The 25,394-nt window shown below is 41.6% G+C and overlaps 1 protein-coding gene and 2 long non-coding RNA genes across 8 annotated transcripts; 2 read left to right on the plus strand and 1 right to left on the minus strand.

Moving 5' to 3' along the window:
- Positions 1-1,641: 1,641 nt before the first annotated feature.
- On the minus strand, positions 1,642-10,384 carry LOC144007156 (triple functional domain protein-like). Of its 3 annotated transcripts, none has more exons than XM_077506538.1 (11): positions 10,113-10,384; positions 4,654-4,856; positions 4,176-4,515; positions 3,822-3,934; positions 3,632-3,745; positions 3,064-3,177; positions 2,832-2,898; positions 2,634-2,743; positions 2,227-2,293; positions 2,063-2,146; positions 1,642-1,979 (listed from the first exon to the last, which is right to left on the minus strand). In XM_077506538.1, exons 3-7 carry the CDS (start codon positions 4,276-4,278, stop codon positions 2,875-2,877), a joined length of 468 nt encoding a protein of 155 aa, XP_077362664.1. In that variant the 5' UTR covers positions 4,279-4,515; positions 4,654-4,856; positions 10,113-10,384; the 3' UTR covers positions 1,642-1,979; positions 2,063-2,146; positions 2,227-2,293; positions 2,634-2,743; positions 2,832-2,874. The 3 variants fall into 3 exon arrangements, with proteins under 3 accessions (XP_077362664.1, XP_077362663.1, XP_077362665.1); XM_077506537.1 differs by having other exon boundaries at positions 2,063-2,155; XM_077506539.1 differs by lacking the exons at positions 3,632-3,745; positions 3,822-3,934; positions 4,176-4,515; positions 4,654-4,856; positions 10,113-10,384 and adding an exon at positions 3,382-3,508 and having other exon boundaries at positions 2,063-2,155.
- Positions 6,213-7,602, plus strand: LOC144007163 (uncharacterized). Its single transcript, XR_013280105.1, has 2 exons — positions 6,213-6,702; positions 7,425-7,602. It is a non-coding gene; the product is annotated as an uncharacterized LOC144007163 (long non-coding RNA).
- Positions 10,340-19,016, plus strand: LOC144007159 (uncharacterized). 4 transcript variants are annotated; one of them, XR_013280100.1, is made up of 7 exons: positions 10,340-10,643; positions 11,696-11,772; positions 12,075-12,164; positions 12,301-12,372; positions 13,875-14,423; positions 18,233-18,760; positions 18,861-19,016. It is a non-coding gene; the product is annotated as an uncharacterized LOC144007159 (long non-coding RNA). The 4 variants fall into 4 exon arrangements; XR_013280099.1 differs by lacking the exon at positions 10,340-10,643 and adding an exon at positions 10,666-11,593; XR_013280101.1 differs by lacking the exon at positions 10,340-10,643 and adding an exon at positions 10,666-11,593 and having other exon boundaries at positions 14,314-14,423.
- Positions 19,017-25,394: the final 6,378 nt, after the last annotated feature.

Genomic DNA, 25,394 nt, shown 5'->3' on the forward strand with positions numbered 1-25,394 from the left:
AATCGAACTTGCGGGGAGGTCAAGGCGTGCAGGGGGGCAGCAATGGTGCTGAAGTTTCTGATAAATCGCCGGTAGAAGTTGGCGAATCCGAGGAATTGTTGTACCTTCTTTCGTGAGTCCGGCGTGGGCCAATCCCGCACGGCGCTGACCTTGTCCGCTTCCATCTCCACTTTTCCGGGTGACACGACGAATCCCAAGAAGGAGATGGAGTTGACGTGGAACAGGCTCTTTTCTGCCTTCACGTAAAGCTGGTGATCCAGCAGGCGTTGCAAGACTCGGTCCACGTGGCTTCGATGGCTTGCTTGGTCAGGAGAGTAGATTAGGATATCATCCAGGTAGACATACACAAAGTGGTCGATGAAATCTTTGAGTACTTCGTTAATCATGGCCTGGAAGACTGCGGGAGCGTTCGTGAGGCCGAAAGGCATGACCAGGTACTCGTAATGTCCCCGGGGAGTGTTAAAACCAGTCTTCCATTCATCTCCCTCGCGGATCCGGATGAGGTGATAGGCGTTGCGGAGATCGAGCTTCGTGAAGATTCTAGCTTGTTGCAGCTGGTCAAACACAGAGGACATCAATGGCAAGGGGTACCGGTTCTTAACAGTGATGTCATTCAGGGGACTGTAATCAATGCATGGGCGTAGGGATCCATCCTTTTTACTCACGAAGAAAAAACCTGCGCCTGCAGGTGAGGAAGACGGTCGGATGAGGCCGGCCTTCAAGGAGTCGTCAATATAATTGTTCATGGCTTGGCGTTCGGGTCCTGAGACCGAGTACAGTCTCCCCTTGGGGATGGTTGATCCGGGGATCAGGTCAATCGGGCAGTCGTACGGTCGATGGGGAGGAAGAGTCATGGCCTTGGTTTTGCTGAAAACCTCCCGCAGGTGGTGGTAGCAGGAGGGAACGGTGTGCAGGTTCAGGTATTCCTCTTGAGCGGACGAGGCGAGGGACACCTGGTGAACCTGGGCTGTGGTGTTCCGGGGTGCGGGTTGTTCCAATCTGTGAGTCATGCAGTCCTTTCCCCACTCCAACAAACAACAAAAACCTCCTCAACACTGTAGTGAAAGCCGAATTTGGTTTGGCAACGGACATACGTATCATGGCCTCAACCAATCAGAGAGTGAAGGGGGAGAGCCACCTCTAATTGGCCGTGGTCCAGACATTCCTGTATGTTTTTGTTTTTTTTAATTTAACTTTAATTTAATGAACGCTGTCAAAAAAAAAAATCTCTGTAAACACACGTTTTTGTGTTCATTTGAAAATGCGTGTTGCACACTCACCGCTTTAATTAAAAAAGTGTGCTTTAAGGTTAAACGTGTTTAAAGCATGTGGGAGTGGTAAAATTACAAAAAGACATTTTTATGTAACAGTATGATCTCTTTATGTCACAGATTTTCACTAATCATGAATCGGTCTAAACAGAGTGTATTCTGTGACAAATTGGGATTCATTTAATAATAATAATAATAATAATAATCATCAATAATAATAATAATAATAAATTGTTTCGGGCGGCACGGTAGTCGAGTGGTTAGCACATCGGCTTCCCAGTTCTGAGGTCTCCGGTTCGAGTCCAGGCTCGGACCTTCCTGGGTGGAGTTTGCATGTTCTCCCCGTGCCCGCGTGGGTCTTCTCCGGGTACTCCGGTCTCCTCCCACATTCCAAAGACATGCATGGCAGGTTAATTGGGTGCTCCGAATTGTCCCTAGGTGTGTGTGTGAGTGTGGATGGTTGTTCGTCTCTGTGTGCCCTTTGATTGGTTGGCAACCAGTCCAGGGTGTCCCCCGCCTACTGCCCAGAGCCAGCTGAGATAGGCGCCAGCAGCCCCCGCGACCCTTGTGAGGAATAAGCGGTCAAGAAAATGGATGGATGGATAAATTGTTTCCCTTTAGCAGGAGCTGATACTTTGTGATTCTCTGCACAGGCTTAATCAAGAAGGAGCCGATTGAGGAGGGCAGTTGGTGCCTCTTCTGAATGTTCTGTTAACACATCAGAGAGAGAAAAGAATGTAAGACAATGAAATATGTCGTTTCATTGTGATTATCCTTGATAATTAACTTACACTAAAATAGTTTGCAGCACGCTGCTCCAGAATGAGCTGAGAGGAGTCCGGTTGGTTCTTGCAATAATCCACATACATCTGGAACTTTTCAGCCTACAAAAAAAAAAAAAATGGATCGAGGTTCCTTCTGAGTCATTTATGACTATTGAGTAAGTGATACATACCCATGTGACAAAGCAATGGCAAACGTCTTCAGTCAATTCAGATTTCTCCAGCGCTGTGAGAAAGATGCTGAAGGAAGAGAGAAAGTTGATCCATTTCAAAATGTGAGTGCACAGTTGCAGTCAAATGTTTGCATAAACTTTTTCATTCGATAACATGAACAATCTTTGATTACTGGTTTATGGTAATGTGAGGTAGGCAATGTTTAACAAGTGTCTAATTGAGTCTCAGAAGTTGATTTACAGTATTTTGTTTGGTCCACTCTGTGTAAAGAGCTAATTGAACACTAGGATGAGCTATAACAACATCATTAGGGATCATTTTGCTTTGTTTTCTTTCGTTTTTTATTTTAGCTGAGTGGACAAAGCTCCTCTGGGAGAAAAAAAAAAAGTGTCATTGCAATGCTTACTTATGGCGGAATTCATAAAGATCTTCCAAATTCCCAAAGATGACGTGCTGCTTATTGAGGATTTCTGGAGGTATCTCTGCCATCCCGTTGGTCATCTCCGACAAGTAAATCTGCATGAAGTCACACAAAAGTTCACTTGAGCTTCTTTTAGCGTTAAAAACAAACAAAACAAAACATGTAAACAGAAGTGAAACTCACATCAATGTATTCCCGCAGGTCTTGCACGTACGCCTTCTCCGTCTCAATCAGCTCTGCAATGATGAACCTTTACAAAAACATTAAACAAGGCACTGAAATCTTGTAAATGTATTTTGCAACAGCTAATGGCTAATAACTAAACCACAATCTGCCTTAGTTGAATTCAATAAAGCCACCCCTCGTGTGTTGAACTGCATTTGCAACTTCACAAATAGTATCATGAATCACTTACACTTTTTTGCGTGCACTTTCTTTTCTCCTCGTTGACTTTATGAGTGTTATCCCTCAACTTGACATTTGACCCCAGAGATGTGGCAGGAATGACATCCGGTGGGGGATCCTTAATCTGAAAAATGAGAGACAGAAATTACTGCATAATTGTCTTAATGGAAATGTAGGTCAATTAATCTGTTGACCTAAGCAACTTTTTAAGTACTTTTACTTGAATTTGGTTTTGACAATGACTCAAAAAAAAAACAAGGCCATTGGATTTGCAACTTTTGATTAGATTGAATGATGTAAAATTGACAGTGTCTGAATGTAGACTTACAGCCTTGTTGGCCTCAAACGAGGTACCCAATGTCATGGTTTGTCTCTCAGTTCTGTTGTCTTTCTGTTTTTTTCCAGTGGCTCGTGAGTAGGGGGCGTTATTTTTAATGCAACTTTTTTTGGCACCTTGACAAGATAATCCCATATTAAATCGCAATATTTAATTGTGTTCGCAATTAGATTATGCTTCAAAATTGTTCACCCCTAGCTTGCATCCAGATGTCAAAGCAAGAGTGTGACGTGCAACCCACCTTGGCAATGATGTGCAAGTCCTCGCGATCTTTCAAAAGCTCCCGCCTGCTTTTGTGGATGCGAGAGCCAGTGGAGAGGTAAACCTCACTCATGTCCTGAATGGTCCCAAGCAGCTAAAAACAAACAGACAAACATATGTTTTTGATTGAGTCTCATGAGGAAGTAAGAAACGAATGTTTTCTAACTGACCTGTTTGGCCCGACGTACAAATGCCACAAAACTCTGACACTGCTCCAAACTCTCCCTCATGTTCCACAAGTGAAGGACACGATCTTCTCTCTCCAGCAGGCACGCAAGGATTTCTATGACAACAAAATAACAATCACACATTAGGGTACCTGAGATGATGAAAGATTAGATAAAACGGCATTTTAGAATTCTTACAGTTATTTTACAATTTTGTAGTGGTGCTTTGAATAGTTTTTCACAGACAATTTGTGCTCAATTAATTAATTTGTACAATTTTCTTATGAGAGCATTTGGTTACGGCAATATGAATCCCTTCGTTTTGGTAAATACATTAATTATTTTGTCCATACTGACTTTGAACTTCTTCTTTTTGTGAGTCATCGTGACTCTGCATTCCCATCTTGACGCCGTCCCTTTCCAAGTACTTCAAGAAGATATCTGTGATTCTCCTGGCCATACTGCATGCCTGAGTAACAAAAAAGACAAACTCTTAAGTTAAGAGGTATAACAATGCAAAACGATGTTTGTATCTTCCAGGTGTAATTTGAACCCTGAGGAAGACTTCCTTCTGCTCCAAGTGTTTCCTGATCCTGAGGGTCAAATCCGCCTCACATTTGGGGTGGAGATTGTCCGCTCCTCCGCACCAGTCCTCTCGCTGATAGTCCTGCTCCAGGCAGTCCAACACACGGCACACCTGCAAGGGAGAAATGAAGTCAGTCAGTGGTGTTCTTCTTGTTCCCCAGAATTGCATGTGTTCAAATTAGCCATCAAGGTAGGTTAATTAATTTTATGGAATCAAATGTCAAACATTGACATCTAATGCATGTCCTACTTTTTCTGAGGTCTTGTAGAAGGCCACAGAAACAACGACCAGCTTGATTTTTCTTGGCATTTTGCTCAAGAGCTGCGGCCAGTCGAATGTCGCACCCTCTGCGCAGTCTCTGTCCAGGTCCATGTCCTGGGTTCTGTATTTTCGCCAGTAGAACATCCTATTTGTGTGCACTGCTCAACTTTCAAAGCAGTCTGGTGGAACTTCTGTAGGCAAGAGGTGGAGAACAGTCAGGAGATTGTTGCCATAAAGGAAGCACAATTTCATGGCAGCATTTCTGATTATATTGCCCAACTTACACAACAAAAACACAATAGCAGCTGGAATAAAACACTGTACATAAATTGCACATGAAATATACTAAATACAGTTTAAAAAAAAAAAGTTTTTACAGTGGGAAACCAGCAGCTGCGGTTACCAGGGAAATTCTGTAATAAATGCAGTGGGGAAAGGTAAACTTTGCAGAACAGCTTGTTTATTTTACTGGTATTGAATGTACAATAAACAGACAATGTAAATTGTACAGAACAAAATGGTATAAAAGCAGCAAATGAAAATGAAGTACCATTTCCAGGCACATGCTGCTGTTATACTATTTTGTTATGTATCAGATTCTGTTTATTGTATTAATACCAGTAAAATAAAGTTAAGTAAAGTCGTTACATTTCATCCACTTTTTTTTTTATTTACATTATTTGCCTGGTAACCACAGCTGGGTTTTCCCCGTAAAGACTACGGAATTTTTTTTTTCTTTTCTTTTTCTTTTCTTTTCCCCAGTGTTATAGCTCCCTCGGTAATGGCGGTTCGACGTTACGTCACGCGTCCGATCAGGCTGAATGCACAATGAAGTTTCAAAATACAGTAACGGCAGATTTCTAGCATAGTTGACAAACGGAAAAAATCTGAACACAAACTGTCATAAACGCAGTCAGGCCTTGAAAACAACGCAAAAAGAAGGCAAATTTGAATTTTAGATGTCACACATATAGCCATGCTACCAAATTAAATGTAGTCTATAACCTAAGCAGTCGAACCAAAATGATTACGTTAAATCAAAACGCAGCCGTTGGGGATTCACAGGCAGCCACAACAAGCGCGGTTCTCTCACATAACGGCTAAAATTGTGCAGTTCACAAGTTACATGCACAAAATCAACACTGAAAGTTTGGAAAAAGCACACAAATTAAGACGTTTGCGAAGCTCTTAACGGCAAAACAGACTCACAGGCATTACATATTCAATTTGATATTTTAACGACATATTGGACTTGACAAAACACACACATAGAAAAATAGGAACACCAAAAAGCGACGAGTGGCTGACCCACAAATTTTGAAAAGTCAGTTTCTAACAAATACAAAAGTCTAACACTGTCATGGTTCGGTTCTCTGCCCTGTTGTGCTCTTGTTTTTTCAGTGCCTGTAACGAGGGGGGCGTTCCCTATGGCGTTAGATTTGTGCCACAATTCCGTGCGTAACAAAATGTGTTTCGTACGTACAAAATGTGTTTCGTACATACCAAAAATGTGTTTCGTACGTACAAAATGTGTTTCGTACGTACCAAAAATGTGTTTCGTACGTACAAAATGTGTTTCGTGCGTACAAAACAGTCCTCGCGCACGCTCTCCTCAACACGTACGAAACTTTGATTTACGCTTGCGATGCAAGGGTCGAGGCGTAATATTTGTGCCACAATTCTTAACCAATCAGGAGTCGGACAGGAGAGCAAATCCTGATTGGCTGTTTAATATCCAATCAGGCAGAACTTTGACAACGTGTCGTCACGCCGCGTTGCATCATGAGCGCTTCTTCGATTTTTGTTTTGTTTTGTTTTGTTTACTAGCACTCGGTGCTTTCCTGTTTGTATTTTATCTGCATTTCTGCTGACTTTTATTTACTTAACAAAAGTTTTGTTATATTACGGGGTGAAGCAGCTCCCAACTGCTTTCCTGCTTAGCGGAAGACAAGTTTTAGCCCTCATGGGACCGTTGGATGACCGTTGGGGGGGACGCTAACTTCCGAATCGAAGACTACTTTCAATATTTTCATAACGGTAAGTAGCATCTTTTAACTTGGCCACTATCACACACAGGCTTCCAAGACAATCAAAATTGTATGTAATAGTTACATACACGACATTGGCAATGGATGTGCATAGTTATGATGAAGAAAAAAAATCGCCACCCCCTTTCTTTATTTTCTTATGCATTTTTAGTGCCTAGTGCCACCAAATGTATATCGTGTAACTAACAGACAGAAAAAAACATGGAATGTCCAAAAGCACTGTTAACACAATGCCATAGTTACTGATTTGTAAGTACGTTAGTGATATTGATTAGAAAATCGTGGAAAATTACGAGATATCAGCTCTTGAATTCAATTCACGAGTTAATTTTGTTGTCATTACCTGTATACTTGTGCACATAAATGCCATCTCAAACAAATCACTAAAGCAGCCTTTTACCACCTAAAAGACTTCGACCGAAGGGTTGCATGCTCCATACCAGAAGAACCTGACTCATGCTTTTATTTCCAGTAGACTTGATTATTGCAAAGGTCTTCTGACTGTTCTCCCTCAAAAGAGCATCATATTATAGCTGCAGAGGTTATGAAGTGGTTACCCTTAGTTGTACTAGACATTTAACATGAACAAGAAACTGTAGAAACATGGATGGTCACATTGTTTTCCCATAACTACATGAAGATGGATGGATATGATTGTTTCACGTTTTACAATTAATAACCTTGAGCTTTTGTTTGTTTCCAATTTACCAGGTAAACCAATCCAGATTGTGCATCGTTTCTATATCCGGGTCACAGTCATCAATACGATGTCTAAGGATAGAGAGTACAGCTGAGATGGATGGGACGGCGATGGATGGCTCCACAATAGCAGTCTACCATGCCTACTGTGTGTAAAACTTGAAATAAAAACTGCAAAGATGCACTGTAACTGAGGACGATTCATTTGATTTAAAAACAAAATGTACAGTTTGCTGTTTGTTGATCGATAATGCATAATTAAGTGTCAATTACAAATACAATGTGTAATATATTTTCATCTGTGGAACCTCTTGGGTCTTGCATTCTCAATACATCATCGTGAGTACAGTACTCTGAGGTCTTCTTGGTCAATGATGGGCAAATGTGCAGTGTGTGCACTTCCGCACTTTAATCTTGAAACCATAAATGTGTCATGTACTGCATTGGCACTGTACCTGCAATAATATTTTGGTTATTGTTTACAGGTTGTTCCGAATACAGTGTGTGTGACACTTTTTATTTTTCTAATTGTCAATGATACTGTTTGCAAGACACATTTAAATAAGTTCAGTAAAAGTGTCGACAACTTACAGGAGAAAAAATATTTTTAAAATGTTTGATTTGGTATGCTGCAAAACAGGGCATTACAACTATTCGAACTTCAAATTATGATAGTCCAATGTTAATGTTGTCATTCTTCAAGAGCTCTTGATTTCTCTGCTGTCAAGCTCAAGCTTCACGTTCTGACTCTTCCTACAGACATTTTAATGACTAAGTCAAATTGGTCTCATCAGCTGGCTCAAAAACGTCAGGAATTAGGGCTGCACAAAATTGGAAAATCATGCAATACGCGATTTTGCTGAATATAGCAATAGATATTGCAATATTTAATATGGATCTAAAGAAATGACTGATGATGATTTTATTATCTAATGAACAAATTATATTTCTCATGCAGTAAAATGTATTCAGAGTTATTTAATTGTAATGACTTCAATAATGTTCAACTAGTGGATGGTGGTGCACATTTTAGCAAGTGGCTGACTGGTCAAATTCAGATAAAAGCAAAAAATTCCATATGAAACTTATTGCATGTCTGTTATATGCATATTGCATGGGCCAATCGCGCAATATCAATATTTTTTCCACTCCACTTCTTCATCTTCTGCTTCTCGTGGTGTTTTTGACACTTCTGTTGTGGTGTCATCAGGTGCATTCTGGGTCCTTTGTCATCTTTGTTGCCTGGTAATAAAAACAAAACCCAAGGTTAGCGCTCAGATTTTTAATTGTCTATCTGTTGTTATGGAAAAATGACAAGATCAACCATGTTTCTCACATTAGTAAAACCATTATTTTGGGCAAACATGTTTATTTCAACAGCTTCTAGTCATGGTGTATGGTTGTCTTGTAACCAAAATGAATTCAATTCTTACGTCAATAACTATGGCATTGGACTGCCAAACACAGTGCTCTTATGTATTCAATGTTTTCTGTTATTCACGATATACCTTTAGTGGTACCAGGCACTAATTACTAAAGAAAAATGGATGGTCTAACATTTTCTTTTCTACTTCTTATACAACGCCACTCATGATGGCATGCATTGTTTAAGATTGTAATGATAGTAGCACGATCAAAAGAGGACAAAACTATAGGATTTACTGACTTAAATACAGTACAGTATTTTGTAACTTACCATAATGAAAACGTAAGTAGCAGGTTAGCCTCTTCTCTTTTTTTTTTTCTTCTATTTTATGCCGTCATCCAACATCACCATGAGCGCTAAAACTTGTTTTCCCCCCTTCTTCCGCTAAGCGGGAAAGCAGTTAGGAGCTGATTCATCCCGTAACATAACAAAACTTCGATTAAGTAAATAAAAATCAGCAGAAATACAGACAAAAAGTCAAACAGGAAAGGACCGAGTGCTTGTTTAAAAAAAAAAGAAAAAAAAATCGAAGAAGCGCCCATGATGCAACGCGGCGTGACGACACGTTGTCAAAGTTCTGCCTGATTGGATATTAAACAGCCAATCAGGATTTGCTCTCCTGTCCGACTCCTGATTGGTTAAGAATTGTGGCACAAATATTACGCCTCGACCCTTGCATCGCAAGCGTAAATCAAAGTTTCGTACGTGTTGAGGAGAGCGTGCGCGAGGACTGTTTTGTACGCACGAAACACATTTTGTACGTACGAAACACATTTTTGGTACGTACGAAACACATTTTGTACGTACGAAACACATTTTTGGTACGTACGAAACACATTTTGTACGTACGAAACACATTTTGTTACGCACGGAATTGTGGCACAAATCTAACGCCATACAAGTGTTTTGTTTTCTATTCTGTCCTTGCCTTTTGCAAGTGTTTTTGTTAGATTCGCGTTCCTTGCCGTTTGCAAGTGTTTTGTGTTACATTCGTGCTCCTTGCCTTTTGCAAGTGTTTTCTGTTACCTTCGTGTTCCTTGCCGTGTGCAAGTGCATTTTGTAAATCTCGTTGTCTTGCCTGCGAGCAAGATTTGTTCCTTCGGTTTATCAAAAAATAAATCGAGATTGTTTTTCCTCCTCTGAGCCTGCGTTTCTGGGATCTGTTTTTCCTCCTCTGAGCCTGCGTTTCTGGGATCTGTTTTTCATCGACTCTGTCGAGCCGTTACAAACACAGTCCCAGGAACACACAATCATGCATGCGTAATACAACTCACCTTCAGCTTTTCGAAGTTAACAGCAGGTTGAATTCCAAGGGGGAAGAACGAAAGAAGACAAGTCTCTGTCTTTAGATGATATTAGTGTGTAGCTTCTCCACTTCAGCACCGAACAGCGTGCGCCACCATCCACCTCCAAAACTCAGGAAGTTCTGCTCATGCGCAGTTGCTTCCAGTTGATCAAAGAGGCTCTCGTTACGTCACGTACCGGGGAAATCCCCGGTGGACCGCGGGTCCGGAGGGCAGTAAGTGCTAGCGGTACCCACGTGGGCCAGTCCCTCCTGGCCAGGGTGCTGAAATTATTGTCGAGATCACAGAAGGTGACGTAACGAGAGCCTCTTTGATCAACTGGAAGCAACTGCGCATGAGCAGAACTTCCTGAGTTTTGAAGGTGGGTGGTGGCGCACGCTGTTCGGTGCTGATGTGGAGATTTGGAGTAGCTACACACTAATATCATCTAAAGACAGACTTGTCTTCTTTCTTTTCTTTCCCCTTGGATTTCAACCTGCTGTTAACTTCGAAAAGCTGAAGGTGAGTTGCATTACGCATGCATGATAGTGCATGTGTTCCTGGTGGTTAGAAACTGACTTTTCAAAATATGTGGGTCAGCCACTCGTAGCATTTTGGTGTTCCTATTTTTTTTTTTTTCTATGTGTATGTTTTGTCGAGTCAAATATGTCGTTAAAATATCAACTTGAATGTGTAATGCCTGTGAGTCGGTATAGCCGTTAAGAGCTTCGCAAACATCCTCTTTAATTTGTGTTGCTTTTTCCTAACTTTTTCTGATGTAAACTTTCAGTGTTGATTTTGCGTTGTGCATGTAACTTGTGAACTGCACAATTTTAGCCGTTACGTGAGAGAACCGCACTTGTTATGGGTGCCTGTGAATCGACAGTTTCCCCAACGGCTCCGTTTTGATTTAACGTTCTCGTTTCGGTACGACTGCTTAGGTTATAGACTACATTTAATTTGGTAGAATGTCTGCGTGTGATATCAGTAATTCAAATTAGCCCTCTTTTTGCGTTGTCTTACACCAGGGTCCTCGAGAGCCCCTATCCAGCCTGTTTTCCATGTTTCTCTCCACTAACACACCTGATTGGTGATCAGTATCGTTATCAGGCTTCTGCCAAGCTTGCTGATTAGCTCTCATTAGATTCAGCTGTGCTGAATTACGGAGACATGGAAAACAGGCTAGATAGGGGCTCTGGAGCAGGGCTCCAGGCGAGCTAGGCGGTCGCCTAGGGCGCCATCTTGTGGAGGGGGCGCCAAATTGCAGAAAGGAAAAAAAATAAAATTTTAAAAAACACAAAAAGCCCTCCCCTCCCTTTCGTGTTTTCTCGCATAAAATGTTATATAGCAAATATATTTTATTGAGTTCCTTTTTTTTTTTATTACTTCTATTTCAAATAAATGTGAGTTCACGACCTGCTGTCCTGGCGCCCTGAACCTGACCCGCTGCTGCCGCTGACAATGAATGAAAGGTAGGGGGAGGGGTCGTATATCATCTCAGTGTAGTGGCAGCACTTTAGAAAGATAGATGGTTGACACACTTGTGTTGTTTATACATTGACATCAATGAAAAGGTCCAAGCCTTCAAGTGCTGAACTAAGAAAGCGGCGAAAGGAGGAGGAGGAGGAGGAAAAACGGGCCCAGGGTAGAGGTATGTATGTCAGTCAATCATCATTGTTTATAAAATAAACACGAAAATAGCGTTAGCTTCTTAGCTTGCTTGTAACTTGTTTACTGCACCATTACATCCATGCTAGTAGCTACTTTGCACACAAGAGTGGGGCAACGCTTGCTGAGTTTAAACTAAAACAGCCAGTAAGTCCAGATACCTGCAAATGGATTTGCACAAGACATTGTTTCACATAACCTTATTAATTTATTGAAAATAAGAATTATGTGCTGGTTTAATGTAAACATCGATATAGTAAATGCGTTTTTTTTTTTTTTAACTAGATGTGCTGAGAAAATATTTGCTGCCACAAGCACCTGCAGAAGCTGTGGTAAACAATTCTTCAGTGTCATCTTCACCAAAGGCTACTGAATGTAAGTGCATGGATGGTGCATTTAATACATACAGCCATAATTTCTGACATTGTATTCTATCATAATGCAAATGGATTTGTTTTCCCTGCTTTAACACCAAAATAATTTGAAGTGATGTATTTTGTTTAATGTACAGCTGAAGCAACAGCCAGTCAAGCACCAATCAGCAGTACTTTGAGTGACACAAAGCTCGATCTTCTAGATCCAGGTGACTATTTCAGTTATATCAGCTATTACTGCATCATGTACAGTGCTCAGCATATATGAGTATACCCCCTTTGAAAAATGTAAAGATTTTGTTCAATATCTCCCCGCGACCCTTGTGAGGAATAAGCGGTCAAGAAAATGGATGGATGTTCAATATCTCAAACATAAGAACAATTTCCAAAATATTGACAAAATGTTTTCTGTAGAATACGCACTTGACTCACAACATGAAAGTAAGGTTGTAATAGGATGCATAGATTACAAAATCTTCAATTTAATCAAATTAACTAATGCAAAAAAAAAAAAAAAAAGCAACCCACAACAAAAACTACGACATCTAGTATTTTCTATGCGCTCCATGACTGTTATGGGTAGCAACATGTCTGCTAGGCCTGGAATTAACAAGCCTTTTTCTCGGGGTCTACTTATTTGTGCAATATGTACTCTAATAAATTAAAAAAAAAAAAAAAAAAAAAAAAAAAACTCTTAGCAGAGATGCAGTCATTTCTTACCTGGCCAAAATCCAATATGTCAAGCATGGAACTTTTAGTTTTTCTAGAGGAGAAAAAACTTCGAGAAATCTATCCCAACATGTGAGTAGCACTCAGAGTGGCCGCTACCATACCAGTGACTGTAGCATCAGCTGAGAGATGCTTTTCCAAGCTTAAGCTAATAAAAAAACTATTTAAGGTCTACCATGTCACAAGAACGGCTAAGAGTGGCACTTATCAGCATCAATCAAGAAGTATCCAGGCAGCTATCCTTTGACGCACCAATTGAGGGTTGAATATGAGGATTTTACTGATACTGTTCGAAAAAAACGGAAAGAACTTATACCAGAAATGAAAGCAGCATGGGAAAGAGGAGAGATTGCCTACCTAAAATACGACAAGCTTATAATTCATCCCCGTACAAGTACACCCAGACACTTGCACCAACACAACTCATCAATAAAATGAAGGAAGACACAGTACACTTGATGACGAAAAGTTAACAAATACTAGAATGGGAAATCTATACCCAAATACAAATATTTGAATATACGGAACATAAGACATCTGATCCAGAAAATGGCATTGACCCAGATCATTTTTTATGTAGTAACAACTATGACCTTGTCTGCGAGGACCACACTAATGAGCAATTCAATGTAAATGTAAGTAAGGATTTTCGTGCATTCTCAATCATACATTTTAATAGCAGAAGTCTATATAAAAACTTTACAGAAATTAAAAAATGCTTGAGTAAAATAAATAAATTCCAAATTATAGTGTGGGATCTGATTTTTGGTGCTGTCTCTTGAACTATTGACCTATTCTAGGCCAAATGCTCAAGTGAAATCCTTTTCATGCTAAACAACTTTATGATTGCTACTTGTGTTTAAATAGCTTAAGGAAATTAAATGCCAGTGTGTATCCTGACTTGTCACAAAGGGAATCATATATTTGTTACCAATTAATCATTTATGTTACTAATGATTTTACTTAATTTTGTAACTTTAAGGTGCCAGCTGAAAATACCAGAAATCACATGTTCACTGTGGTCAACTGTTGAAAAACTGCTCCTTCACGCTTAAAGGTACACTCAGTATTATACAGTGGCATCTAGTGGTGAAACAATAAATCATTCGAAAAAAAAAAAAATTGTGTTAGTAGTATGTAAAAAGATATGTTGTATCGCATAAACGTACTTTTTTAAAATAGTTAGTCTAGAAATCGCAAATTATCTTGCATGTCCGGGCCGCGGCTTCTAGTGTCCGCCATGTTTCGCCGCCATCTTTCTGCTACGGGTGCCGTCAAAGACAAATTTCAGCGCTCCATTTCTTAACGCGTTTTTGGAACGCACTTCCGGTTTGTATGGCGACCGCATGTCCACGAAGAAGAAGAGTTTCCGGTCCCCGAAGAGAGCATTATCATTGCTTTGGGAATTTATTTTATTTCAGCGCGACAAAACAAGAGTTTATATTGTAGCCGCATTTGCCAGATGGAGAGAAATGAGGAACAGACTAGGTTTGGGACGTGCCGGTGCCTTCGACTGCTTTCTACTTGACCGGTAAGTAAGAGTACATTTGTTAAGTTATTTTTATACACAAATAAAACGTATTTACCGACTTTAAAATGGGAAAAAGACTTGTCTATAGTTCCGGAACCAGACTTTTGGACCCAAATCTGTGAAAATGTATTTAAAATGACCAAACAGACAAATTTGCAACTTATCCAATATAAGATACTTCATAGAACATATATTACACAATATATGATGAAAAAAATGGGACTCTCTGACTCCGACATTTGTCTCCAGTGCTCACAAAACACTGCCGATACTTATCTTCGTGCTTTATGGTCATGTACTCCAGTGCTGCATTTCTGGACTAAAATCTTGGAAAAGCTCGCTGATATATTAAACTGTAGGCTTCCTGTATCTCCAAGATTGTGTTTACTAGGTGACTTAACAATAACTGAGCTACCATGTAAACAATCTCAATCTATATTTATAGCCCTTACTATTGCTAAAAAAATAATCCTTGTCAATTGGAAAAATAAACAATCTCTAAATATCGACCACTGGTTAAACTTACTAATAAATTATATCTCAATGGAAAAAATCTCTGCCTTAAATAAAAATCAAGTATCAAGATTTAAACAAATATGGTCTATGTACATAGAATATTTTAATCTCAATTTGGCAACTTAATCCTGCCAAGATTCTGCCTGTTAACGAGAGCCACCACATCGTTACAACTTCTGTTTTCGCTGCTTCTGTATTTGGTATTTTGTATCTGATTGTTTTTATTTTTATATAGTCAGGAACCTAGTTGCTGCTAGTGGGCTCGAGCATACCACACTATACGACACTATACTCAATAACTCCTTAAGATCTATTTCTAGTGGGCACTAAGCATCAACACTTGGTGTTACTGCATGCTAATTAGTCAACTTTCTTGACGCCGTCCCCTGTGGTCGGGCGGGGGTGGTTCCGGGGGCCGGGCGAGGGTTTGGGGCCTGCCCCACTCCGGTATAACTCCTGGCGCCCCGGGCGGGCTCCGGTGGCCGGTGGGCTGTCCCGTAGCCCTGCTGCGCTGGCTGTCCGCCCATTGTGGTGCCGGGTGGATGAGGTGGGGGGCGGGTGGGGGTGGGGGTGCTGGGGGGCGGGCGTGCCACCTACACCCGCCGGGTTGGGTGAGGCCCCGCTGGTCGCTCCTCTTACTCACTTCACTAGCTTGCACTATACACTTTGTAAATATACACATAGGGCACACAACACATTTCTTGGTGGGGTGGGGAAGGGTGGAAACACCGTCTTCACCCTTCAACTCCCCTCCAATTTTAATGCACCTCACGTCCAAGGGGAGGGGTGAGTTGGGGCGGGGAGCCATCAGAGGGGATGGACTGCAGTGCCTGGCAGCGCTGTGGTCCCCCCCATTTGTGTCCCTGCCCCACCACTTTGTCCCTCCATTCCCTTTTTTAATGCACCACACATATACATATTCATTTTTTTGGGGGAGATACGGGTGTGTCGGAGTAGGGGAAATTTTTTTCCCTCTGCTCCGACTCACCTGCTCCCAATTTTAATGCACCACACGCACACACTTGTATATACACTGGGTGGGGCCACATTCACGGTGTAAGGGTAGAGCTCGCCAGTCGGCGAGCTGGCGGACTCAGTAACAGGGTTAGGTGTCACTAGTACTCTGGCGTGACGACCGGGGCCTCTCCCCACCGGGCTCGGTGTTCTGGTGTTCCGCCTTCTCCCCTGGTGCTTCCTCCTCTGCTTCCCCACTCCCGCCGCTGTGCAAATCTCGCGCGGCTGGAGGTGGGGTGGGCACATCTTCCCTCTCTGCGCTGCTGCCCGGTGCCGGTTTCCGGGGGGGGGGTTCTCGCGGGGGGCCGGGTTCGCGGGGGGGGTGGCGGCCGTCGGGGGGGGGGCGGCTTGTTTGGGGGGGGTGGAGGTATGGGTGGGTGGGGGGTTGGGTGCTGGGGGTCGGGGTGTGTTCGGGGGTTTGGGGGTCGGGGGTGGTGGGGCCTGGGTCGTGGTGGATGGCGGGTTTGGGTGGGGTGCGGGGGGGTCGTGGGGGGATGGGGGCTGGGGACCGGTGGGGCGCTGTGGGGGCCCGCTGGGCCTCGTTCTGCGGCCTTGGGCTCGGGGGTGTGGGCCGGGGCTGGGGCGGGGGTGTTCCGGGTGTCTGGGTCGGCTCGCCGACCGGTGTCCGCTCGGGTGGCTTGGGGGTGGCCTTGGTGCTGCCGCGGCCTGGGGATTCCGGGGGGGGGGGGGGGGAGTGCTCGCTTTGCTGGACCGCGGTTGACGGCTTCTTTCTTTGGTGGTGGTCCTTATGCATGCCAGATCCGTCGCACCAGCATCTACTGAAACTCAACAGAAGTACCCTCTCCATCCCACAGCCCCTTGAATCAGTTGGTGCTGGTGTCTGTGGTTCTCACTTTGCTTTATCTATCCTTCCCTCCTTCCTCTCTTTAGTTTTTCCTCTGGTCACTTGAGATCTTAATTTATTAGAAGTATGAGGTTTCTGGGGTTGGCATAAGACTCTGGTTTTGTAACCACGCAGGAGGGGTCTTGTTGGTGCTGGACTTCACCTTGATGGATTGGATGTACTGGCTTCTATGGATCTCACTCTGCCTTATCGATCCTTCCCTCCTTCCTCTCTTTAGTTTTTCCTCTGGGCTCTTGAGATCTCGCTAAATTTGCTGGAATTTAGAGGCTTCCGGGGTTGGCGTAAGACTTTGATTTTGTAATCATGGGGAAGGCAGGAAGTGTTTGGTCGGTGCTGGATTTCACTTTGATTTACCTTTCTTTTCTCTTTATTTCTTTTTTTTTTCTGACCTTTTCTCTGGTCTCCTGACCATTTAAACCTCACGACTCTGGCAAGATTCTGAAGTACCTGGTTAAGGCGAAGGGTAATGGGATATTTATAAGGTTTTAGGTGAATGAATGAGTATAAATTTATACGTATTCGCACGCACGCACACGCACGCATGCGCACGCACGCAAACGCACACACGCAAACGCACGCACGCACGCACACATACACAAAAAAAAAAAAAAAAAAAAAAAAAAAAAAAAGAGCAATGATGACAAGACGTTGAATCGGTAAGACTACCGAATGAACAATTCTGAGCTCTTTAAAAAAAAAAAAAAAAAAAAAAAAAAAAGAGTACATTTGTGTTTACGTTTTGAGAGCGAGAGAAAAAGTATACACCACCTAATTAATACGATGTTCGTACCTTTGTTTTACGATCACTGTAGCTGTTGATTAGCAACTCCGCACCACTCGAACGATTTCGTTATGTAGCTACTTGCTTTGAAAAAAAAAAAAAAAGATTCCCGCTGGCACGTTATATTTAGAGTAAATGCGCAAGTTATTGTGTAATGTAATGTAACTGTGATTTCGGAGGTATATTTGCCCATAACTTCAATGGAGAATCTAAAGCATACTGTATTAGTGGAGGAGTTGAAAATTATTTTCATTGTGGCTGGTGAAAATAGTGTTCTCGAAATTAATTTTCGGCAGGGAATAACTTTCTGGATTAAATGCTGGCTGTAACGTAAGCACTGCTAGAGTCTGAACTCTCTCACTCAAGTGTGTACTGGTCCATTGTGTAATTGGGTGCACAAGAATTTACAGGCTGCCCCGTTTTCCACGGAAATTCAACAAGCAAGCAGCCTTTGCATATTCTATGCAGTATGCAGTCAAGTTACTTTTATTTAGCTAATACAATGTTTTGGGCCCAAAAACTAAAGATCTTACCTTTATTTTGGGGGCTTTGTTGGAAAGTTGGTGACATATAGTAGTATCATCAATTATTCTATTTTATTTTATAATTTTGTTTTTGTTTGTGTCACACTAGATCAACAGCCAAACTTGAGGGGTTCCAGAACCATATTCTGATGTATACAAGCATTCATGCACCGTTTAAATACATCACCGACCTGCAAGAAAAAAAAATATCAAGGGGAGAGTCAGCAGCCAAATTGGAATGCCCCGAATGAGGACACTTGAATGGAGGACCCCAGAAGGCTTCGGTGTTGTACCACCAGTATCTCCACCTACCATATCTGAGCTGCAACAAACTGAAGTCAGCCGACGTCTTGGCATGTCATTTACATATGGACGGCATTGCACACTACATTAACTTTTTGTGTGAAGCAATACGGAATGGTCACATGTACAAGCACCACTTGTTTTACACAGGACCTGCTGACCAGGTGTCTGAAGCCATGGAGTGACTCCTCCCTCACTTTCCTCAGCAGCCAAATTGGAATGTCCCGAATGAGGACACTTGAATGCAGGACCCCAGAAGGCTTCGGTGTTGTACCACCAGTATCTCCACCTACCATATCTGAGCTGCAACAAACTGAAGTCAGCCGACGTCTTGGTATGTCATTTACATATGGACGGCATTGCACACTACATTAACTTTTTGTGTGAAGCAATACGGAATGGTCACATGTACAAGCACCACTTGTTTTACACAGGACCTGCTGACCAGGTGTCTGAAGCCATGGAGTGACTCCTCCCTCACTTTCCTCAGCAAGCCTTTGAAGAATATGATATCATCGTTGGTGGGAACATGCCCTCACTCCATAACATGTACTTGTGCAGTCAAGGAGCATGTCAAACTTAATAAAACCAGCAAACATTGAAGTGACTTCATTTTTACTGCAGTCTGTTCACACAATCAATGGACAAGCCTTCCTTAATTTTGCCCCAATAACATCATAGAGTAGGCGAAAAGTAGTGTTACAGATCATACTGTGTTCAGGAGAGTTTGAGGAATGTTGCAATGTTAATGGGGGGCAATTTCAGCAAACACACACAAAAAAAAAAAAAAAACATCATGGTATTGAGTTAATCAGATATTTTAGCTGTGTACAACACATACCTGCTCTGTAACACTACTTTTGGCCCAAACCTGTATGTCTATTTTCCATATTTTGAAATGCACAGCGTATTGGTAAAATTCTGGAACAACTGCAATTCATGTAGCTCATTATATTCTAACAGCATTTATTTATTTATTTTTAGTTAATATGTTCATTTCATGTAGACTTTTATTTTACTTTATTTTATTCATTCATTTTCATGTACTGTACCTTACATTCATTGGCCAATGAAGAATTCCTTGTCATTGCAAGCATTTATAATAATTCTCCAGGCTTTTGATGTTTTACATTTCTGGTCATGTAAAATAGTGTTAGGTTAGGTGTCGAATGAACACTGCATGTTGACGCCAAAGGAAATAGTATTTTTTTAGTTATTCAAAATGTACAAATTAACACACAAGAACAATATACAAGTTATACAAACTACAACAACAAGTGTCAGACATGGACTAATTATATGCCAGGTAAAAAAAAACCTTTGTATTGTCCTCAAGGATCTGGGAAAGTGTCACTTATTTGCCACAAGTCCACCAAGGTGCTGCAGTCTGGGATCCAGGTACAGGAAATCATGGTGGTGCTGATGTGGGATCCAGGTACAGGAAATCATGGTGGTGCTGATGTGTCAGCAATGTGTCAAAAAGTATTTCTTGGTGTCAGTCTATCAGCTGGACTTGGATATCTTCATGTTCCTCCATGGTCATTTCCTGTACGAGTCTCTGCAAGAAGGTAACAATTGTATGTCAGATGAAGTACCAAACAATGAACTGAAAGTCACTGAGCCAATGAAGTACATTATTACATGAGCAAGACTATTTGTGAAAGCCATGTAAATTCCTGCACATCGAAGTACAAGGAAGCTGTTGTATCTTCAATCAAAACTAATTAAGTTGCTTAGTGATATTTATTAGGTAAAATTGTTCAACATGGTGACAAATCGATATCTGAGTAAAGGGTTTCAAATGTTTTTGTAAGCAGCACTTTTCTGAGTGGTTAGTAGCAACAAGACACGGGGGGAATTACGAGTCTGAGTTGCAGGTGTGTAGTTCAGTTAACACCATTATTTTTGTACGATATACTAAACATATCAGCAAACGATGTAATCTAAATACCACATATTCCAAGCAAAGGTATGTTTTGAGCCATTCACATGCATGCTCGAATGGAATTATTTTTCCATGATGACATAATTGTACGTTACGAGACACCGCGTTCTCTTCCTCGTCGTCTCTCTCGCCCCCTCCTCGCCCCCTTTGAGATGGTCCACATGTCTATAAAACATAACATAACTGTGTGTTCTCTGTTGCATGGTTTAGTTGCACTAACAAATATGAACATAGATAGCCATTATCATTAGCTGACGTACAGTATTTCCAAACAATGCAGACAAAAATATTAATTCTGAAATTAAATGACTAAATCACAATTATTAGGGATCTGTACAGTATGTCTAACAAATGCAATTCACTTACGTCATCACTCGAGGGAATACCAGAAGTTGTTTGCGTTCTGTTCCGGTGAAATTGGTGGTAGGCTGTTGAAGTAGGGTCTCTCTGGGACGCCGTAGTTCGTGTGCTTAAAATCATTGCATTATCTTGTTTGACCGATAGATGGCGGTCGTGAGCTACACACTGGGGCTTTAAGGGCTAACGAACAAGGGATATCCTGAAAAGTTCACAACCATGACGGAAAAAAGGTCAGAGCAAGAATCTTAATTACTTTATGACTGTCAGTTGACAGTCATAGGAGAAGCTCAGAACAAGGATCTCATTATTGTACAAGCTGTCAGATGACAGCCGGATGCTTAGGACAAAGGCCTCATTACTTTGGTGTCTGCAAAAGGTTAGTTTTAGCAAAATTATTAGATCATACAATGTAAATGATAGGTCGCCTTATTTTTTTATGTACGAATAAGTTCTTTTGATACCAGTAAAAACCTGTTACTACTTCTGGTCTCAAGAATGGGGGGGAGACGTATAATCTGCGGGCCACTTTATAACAATTGGACACCAGTAGAAGTCACAAAACTAAGCTTGCACTACCCCCTAGTGGTCAAAAGCAGATACTATTAGCATTCAGTAAACTGCATCTCATAATAAGTGGGTTTGGCCGAGGCTTTCCCTTGCCAATAAGATCTAAGCGTGAAGTGGGCAGGCAGGTTTGATAGCCAATCAGGAAAAGAGGTTGTACCATGGATGAAGCTTTATAAACTGTTGCGTTTCCTGAAATTGTCAGATTTCTTCCATTTGCGCAAATTGAATGGTCTCAGTGTGCTTTTGCCAATAAAGCCGCTTTTTGTTCAGCTTGACTTTGGATTCCCGCCTATTCTTTGTTCTGTCTCGCATTTTCTTCCAACTCACAACGCAAAAGGGGACCTGGTGCACCAGCCTGCCAACAGGTGTTGGAACAGGTGACGCTGCGGCCAGCCTTCCGGCTCCGGCCTGACCCGAGAGCCGACAATAGCCATATCAGAGACATGGCTTGATAATGAGAAAATAAGCGATATAGAAATGGAAGGATATGAATTGTTTACAATGAATAGGGAAAACAGAAGGGGAGGAGGAGTTGCAATATATGTTGATAAGGTTTTCAAATGTAGTAAAATTGAACATCTAACTACTACTGTGGATAATGTAATGGAATGTGTAACTATTGAAGTTCACATAAAAAATATATCAAACGTAATTATAAGTTGTGTATATATAGGACACCAGGATCATTTAACACATACATACATTTAACGATAAGTTAACAGATATCCTTAGTTATACAAATGATAAAAAATTGTGAATATTGTGTGGTGATTTTAACATTGATTTATTAAATCCTAATGGACATCAGAAAACAACTGATTTTATAAATATGATGTATAGTAATAGTTTATTTCCTGTTATTATAAAACCTAGTAGAATAACAATCGATACAGCTACACTAATTGATAATATATTCACAAATAAAATTGACCTTAAAATAGAAAGTGGACTCCTTATTAATGATATAAGTGATCACCTCCCGATCTTTGCAATTTTTCATGATTATTTTGATAAAAAAATGAAGCCGACTACTTGCACATTTGAAACTAGAGTAAGAACAACACGCTCCATGGCTGCCTTTAAGTTGGATTTAGAGAAACACAACTGGTCTTTGGTTTATTCAAATAACGATCCTGATACTGCATATAGTGAATTTCAGTCAACCATTATTTCTTTATATAATAAGCAGCTTCTGACTACTGTGGAGTATGAATTGAATATATTAAAAAACTGGTTTGATGTGAATAAATTATCATTGAATTTAAATAAAACCAAGTTCATAGTTTTTGGCACTAGACAAATCACTCATCAAGTCAAAATTATGGTGAATTCAATTGAAATAGAAAGGGTGAATGAAAATAAATTCCTTGGAGTTGTTATCGAAGATAAATTATGTTGGAAGCCACACACAGAAACTGTTAAAAGGAAAATGTCAAAAATCATAGGGATACTCTATAAAAGTAAGGATGTTTTAAACATGAAATCATTATATATATATATATATATTATATAATTCACTATTATTACCATATTTGACCTATTATGGGGAATGGCATATAAAACAAATACTAACACCGTTTTCAAATTGCAAAAGAAAGCTATAAGAATTATTAATGGATCAAAATATACAGAACCAACACATCCACTATTTATTAAATTAAATGCAATGAAATTTTATGACTTGGTAAGATTTTAAAATAGCACAAATAATGTATAAAGTTTATAACAATTTACTCTGCCACAGTACTCAGAAGTTATTTGAAATTAGACACAGTCCTTATGATATAAGGGGTACAAGTGTGTACAAAAAAAACAAAACAAGAACAAATATTAAGCAAAGGTGTGTATCTGTAAAAGGTGTTGATCTGTGGAATCATTTGGAAATTGCTCTGAAAAATTGTGACTCAATGCTGGAGTTTAAAAAAATGTTTAAAAGTAAAGTTCAAAAAAATTATCTATGTCAGACCAGAATATGAAAATTGTACATGTGAGTATGTGTAAATGATCTAGATAGGTATTATGGTATATGTTTAGTAAATTTATGTATATATGTTTTAGGTAAATGTGAATATGTTTAAGTGCACTTGTGTATATATATATATATATATAACTTGGGTTATATATTTTATTTATTATTATTATTATTATTATTATTATTAATACTAGTAAATTAACATTTTATTAATAATGAAATAAGTTTAAATATATTTAGTAAAAGGGGTAGGACTAGATAAGTTTCTAACTTCTTCCTACTCCCCTTTGAACATGTAAGTTATGATTGATTGAATGATTATTGTCATGCCGCCACGAGAGTGGCGGTTCATGCTTTTGTTTTCACAGTCAGGTTCCCGTTTTATTTTGAAAGTATTAACTCTCCTCTCACCCCAGGTCACTTACCCTTCCTGCAGCTCACTGATTACCGGTCCACGCCCATGATCACCACCACCTGCTTCCAATCAACCCGGACAATAAAAGCCACATTCATTCTCCAGTCAGTTGCCGAAGTGTCACATCTCAGTGCATGGAAGCGTCCTCACAGTCCTCGTTCCACAGTCCTTGTTTGATGTCTTGCCTTGCCTTGCCTTGCCTTGCCTTGCCTTGCCTTGCCTTGCCTTGCCTTGCCTTGCCTTGCCTTGTCTTGCGCCCTTAGTTTGCCCCTTGTTTTCCTCCCTAGTGGAGCGCCTTTTGTTGTCCCTGTTTTTGAGTGCCCTTTTTGTATCTCCAGTTTGGAGCTCTTTTTGTTCAGCCTTTTTTCCCTCTTTGAGAGGTGTTTTTTGTTTCGAGCTATTAAAGCTGCAGCCTTGTTGGCTAACTGTCACTCTGCGTCTGAGTCCTACCTTCTCTCGTCGTGTCAGTACACTTCGGCCAGCATGGACCCAGCAGAGAAGTTGGAGGCTGCACTTCGGCGACAGGCCGCCCGCCTGTCGCACCAGGAGGAGGTCCAGCAGGCTATGGTCACTCGGATGGGAGAGCTCGCTGGACAGGTGCAGGAGCTGGTGAGCCACCTGCAACACTCCACGCCAACCGTCACGAAACCAGAAACCGCTGAACCACCGATCCCGACTCCAGCCTTGGCCGGGGCTGGATTGAGACTGGCTCCCCCGGAGCGATACTCGGGAGACCAAGGACATTGTCAGGCATTCCTGACCAAATGCAACATACACTTCGAACTCTCACCACAGGCATTCCCCACGGACCGTTCCCGCGTGGCCTTCATGATTTCCCACCTGACGGGACGAGCCAGAGACTGGGCCACCGCGGAATGGGCACGGCACTACCCGACTTGCTCAACCGCAGCCGGGTTTAGCAGGGCACTTCGCCTCGTGTTTGATCCAACCAACATGGATCGGGAAAAGACTCGAGAGCTTAGCAACCTCAGACAAGGCAGAGAATCGGTGAATGACTACGCTATCCGATTCCAAACTCTAGCAGCCAAGAGTGGCTGGAACGACACAGCCCTCTTTGACCACTTTTTGAAGGGGCTCTCAACTGCTATGCAAGAACTCTTATTGCCCGTGGACTTACCTGGCGACTTGGACTCATTGATCTCGCTGGCCATCCGCACCGATCACCGAAGGCGAGATCTCATGCAGACCAGCGGACACCATCGGAGGCCTGGCTCTGGATTCTTCCGGCACCCAGCAGCAAGGGAGTCTCCACAAGCGGCACTTCCCCTGTCGTCCACCGCGGAGAGGTCCAGCGAGAGTGGCGAGGAGCCGATGCAGCTTGACTGCGCCCGACTGACTCACTATGAACGCCAGCGACGTCGTCAAGAGGGGCGGTGCTACTACTGTGGAGAACAAGGCCATTTGGTGGTAGCTTGTCCCACCAAGAGAGGCTCTCCGGTGGGTTCCGAGACTCACAAGCAAGTCACGAATCGAAAACTCACGCAAGTCAAGATTTCTTGCCATGCCATTTCCACAGACTTACTAGCTCTCATAGACTCCGGAGCGGACGAGAGCCTCATGGATTGGGGTCTGGTGGAAAAATTGCAGGCAGGCACGGAGCCAATTTCCACCCATATGAGGGCCAGGGCGCTCAATGGGAAAGACTTATTCCTCATCACGCATGTCACAGAGCCTCTCGAGATCCAAAT

This window comes from Festucalex cinctus, chromosome 19, assembly GCF_051991245.1.
Source record: "Festucalex cinctus isolate MCC-2025b chromosome 19, RoL_Fcin_1.0, whole genome shotgun sequence".
In the NCBI taxonomy this organism is placed as follows: Eukaryota; Metazoa; Chordata; class Actinopteri; order Syngnathiformes; family Syngnathidae; genus Festucalex; species Festucalex cinctus.